The 3896-nt window shown below is 38.6% G+C and overlaps 1 protein-coding gene across 1 annotated transcript; it reads right to left on the bottom strand.

Annotated features, from left to right (window-relative positions):
* Positions 1 to 259: 259 nt before the first annotated feature.
* Positions 260 to 3567, bottom strand: LOC114658427 (odorant receptor 131-2-like). Its single transcript, XM_028810500.2, has 2 exons — positions 2815 to 3567; positions 260 to 430 (listed from the first exon to the last, which is right to left on the bottom strand). The coding sequence occupies exons 1-2, from the start codon at positions 3550 to 3552 to the stop codon at positions 260 to 262; spliced, it is 909 nt and encodes a 302-aa protein (XP_028666333.2). The 5' UTR covers positions 3553 to 3567.
* Positions 3568 to 3896: the final 329 nt, after the last annotated feature.

Genomic DNA, 3896 nt, shown 5'->3' with positions numbered 1-3896 from the left:
ATTCCTATCTGGCCTTAGCCAGCATCCAGCCCTGTCCCACAAGGCGAACGCCTGGGAGTGGATTGGCCGCTCATGGTCAAACCTCCACTCTTGAAACAACCTCGCCTGCTTGTCTGGGGCTTTGCCTTTGTGGGGTCATGATAGGTGACCTTCTCCTCTGAGAGACCATAATAAGCCCCCTGTGTCCTATTCTTATAGCCCATCCCACACACTCCCAATGGTGTTTATTTTGTAATACTACCAGAACTTGGGCCAAAGCTCACACCTGGTCCTTTCGAACAGCAAAATATGCCTCATACTCAGTGATCAGAATGTGGTACTCTCCCACTTGGACCCTTAGGACCTGGAGCTCCATTGAGATGGCTATTAGGATGTCTCTCAGGTCCCACTCCAGGGTCAGCTTGGAGGCAAAATCCTGCCGACTACACCACTGTCAAATAAAACGAGGAACACAGAAAAAGTTTTGGGGTAGCCAACCCGTATACTTGATAAGAAAAAAAAGAAACAAAAAGTCAATAATGTCTCTTCACAAAGTTGAGTCCAAAACAGAACTGATGTGTAGGGTTCTATTCAATAAGGGCGCGCACAAAAAGGCGAGCTTCAAAAGGGCGACCTCAATTGAGCGTGGCGAATAAAGGCACGCATAAATAAAGGCGAGCTTCAAAAGGGTGACCTCAATTGGGCGCAGCGAATAAAAGCAAACGCAACAAAATTATTACAGAAAATTTATTAGGTAAAGGCAATGATTGAACGTATAAAAAGGCGAAAGCAAGAATATTAAAACATCCAATTAATTAATGCATGAACTTCTAACGAACTATTTCTAAAGCTCTCTATATTTCGTTGTTTTCTGCTCTTACTCATTGTTGTGTTACACTTGAAGCTGTAGATGATGTGCAATGCCACGTAGATATTTTATTATTTCCCTCTTTATCTGAATTTCATGTATGATGGTGCAAAATTGAATAAAGGCAGAAACCAAAAATATTTTTAAATACTTTTTTTATTCCTGTAACATGATTATTTAAAAAGTCTCATAACAAATATTTTGCACTTTTTCAAAAGGTCATAGATGAACAACAGCAGATTAATATGTACAGTATTTACAAACTTTACAGAGATTAATTCATCTGCAATACAGTAATCCCTCCTCCATCGCGGGGGTTGCGTTCCAGAGCCACCCGCGAAATAAGAAAATCCGCGAAGTAGAAACCATATGTTTATATGGTTATTTTTATATATTTTAAGCCCTTATAAACTCTCCCACACTATTATAAACATTTCACGCACAATTATACAGCATAAACCCTTTGTATTCTCTTAGATATTAGGTAAGATTCGTTGAAATTATGTACATACAGTAAAACCTAAATATTATTTTAAAGATATCGAGTGTCTCCGATATCACATATGGTACAGCCATTACGACAGACAGGCCACCATCAATAAATACGTACAATGCAAGAAAAATTGTATACAGTAAAATGTGTGTACAGTGACACTAAACTATGTACATGTAATAAGTACTGTACGTAAATAATTAATTATGGTTACTCACCAGCAATGACTTGTCCGATAACGATGAGTTTTATTTTACTGCACAACAAAGGATAGCGTTACAGCTCTTCTAAAGGAGCCTCTTCAGGTGACTGTTTAGCACCGCCGTTGTTCTTCTTCCAGCACTCTTCAATCCAAATCCCTAAAGCAGATTCCATCCAGACTACTGCCTTATCACGTCCACTTGCATCTCGTTTTGTGCCCTGGTTAAAGGACACTGCGGCCGTAGATCTTATATGCTTTTCCTCCTTTTTAAATAAAAAGAATCGTGGACTCATTGATGCTATAATGGTGTCCTGCAGAGGTGTAGCTGTTTCCTTCCTTCAACATATCCAAAACTTTTACCTTTTCTGCAATCATTTGCATCTTCTGTTGGCGCTTGGACACAGCTCCTGAAGCAGTAGCAGGGGCACGTTAATGCTGAATGAGTGAGATTAGACTTCCTGGTTAATGCAGCACTCCGTCGCTGAGCCAATCAGCAGCACACAGGAACTTAACTGCGTGCTCTGATTGGGTAGCTTCTCAGCCATCCGCCAATAGCATCTCTTGTATGAAATCAACAGGGCAAACCAACTGAGGAAGCAAGTACCAGAAGTAAAAAGACCCATTGTCTGCAGAAACCCGCGAAGCAGCGAAAAATCTGCGTTATATATTTAGATATGCTTACATATAAAATCTGCGATAGAGTGAAGCCGCGAAAGACGAAGCACGATATAGCGAGGGATTACTGTAATTGCATAAATTATTAACAAAAATATAAAAAGTATGAACAAAAGTAAAAATGTATAGGTTATATTTCCTTAGTTAATTTATATGTCAGTTCAGTACACTGTTGAAAAGACTTGTAAGCCCTGCATTTTGCCGTTGAAGGTGAATCATGCTTAATGATGGAGTAATAAGCATTAACTCCTGTTAATACCAGGTTGCTGTTTTTAAAATTTAAATTTTAATAAAATTAACTTGGCCTGTGCAAATGCCTTTGTTCACACCAGCTTTAGGCAAGCAGCATTTAGTAGACAGTGGATGTTGGAAAGAAAACCAGATGAGCACCCAGTTAAAGCCAGTTGAATATGATCCAGTAAATATTCAGACAAAAAAACATAATTAACCTTTAAAAGTGAGACCAAACTCCACTTAGTTGGAAATTATATAAATTAACCTTAGATATACACACATGATTTTTTATGGAATATTTTTACATGGTTTATGCTTTTTGCTTTTTTGCCAAGGTCACCTCATGTGACTCGGTGTGCCCACCTTAGTTCTTTTCATATGACACACTGGGTATTTTTTCAAGTATCTTCTAAATGCTGCATCTCGCACACCATACATGATAGGACTGAGAAACCTGGGTAACATATATACTGTCACAAAAACAAAATAGCGAATATGTGGGATACTGTCTGGTAATGTATTGAACAGTGCACTCTGAATTGGCTGAACTACATATATTAGTAAACACATGAGAAGCTGAAAGGCATGCAGCAGGATTGTATTGTGAGCTTTAGTGGCAGAAGATTTTTCTGAGGTGGCTCTCTTAGCTTCAAACACAATTCTTACGTAGGTGTATAGTAGAGTCAAGGTGACAAAAGAGAAGTACAATGCATCCATTATGGGTCTTTTGTAGACTAAATAAGGAGCTGTTAAAATATAATCTGAATGGCAAAAAATAGAAGAGTAAAAAAAACTCAGAGGCTCTACTGCTAGGGTTACCAACAAATCAGGAATGAAGGGACTGACAGCGACTACCCAAATCAGACCAATGAGCAAGTGAGTCCACTTGACTGTGCAAATCTGAGAGTGACGCAGAGGATTGCAGATGGCAATGTAGCGCTCAACAGCCATGGCAGCAAGGTTCAGCGGGGTGACCATTGTTGCAAACAAAGCCAGCAGAGCAGGTAAACAACAAAGGTAAATTTTTACTGTGTAAAATACATTTCTGACAATGTACAGAATCATTGCTAGAGTCAATTGGAGCATGTCATTGATGACCATGTGAATGAATAGAATGTAACGGGGATTTTCATAGAACATTGGAGTTTTGAAGTATGTGGAAACCAAAACCAAACTTATGAGGCTGATGATGATCCAAATGATGACAACTGTAAGACTTTTTATAATGGCCACTGCAAGAGAGTCTCTTCCATTTTGAATAAAAGATGTGAGGGACGAATATACAGTAGAATTCATATCAGAAAAAAGAGATCCTGCAAAAGACAAAATGATTAATTGTTCTCTATATTGTATTTTTTGTATTTGCCTTTTATGATGTCTTCTAATAACTCCATGTAGCTGGAGTAATTTGTACTTTCTCCATGTGGACTACCATGGGTCATTAT

Source organism: Erpetoichthys calabaricus, chromosome 10 (genome assembly GCF_900747795.2).
Source record: "Erpetoichthys calabaricus chromosome 10, fErpCal1.3, whole genome shotgun sequence".
NCBI lineage: Eukaryota > Metazoa > Chordata > Cladistia > Polypteriformes > Polypteridae > Erpetoichthys > Erpetoichthys calabaricus.
This window is presented reverse-complemented; position numbering and strand designations above follow the sequence as displayed.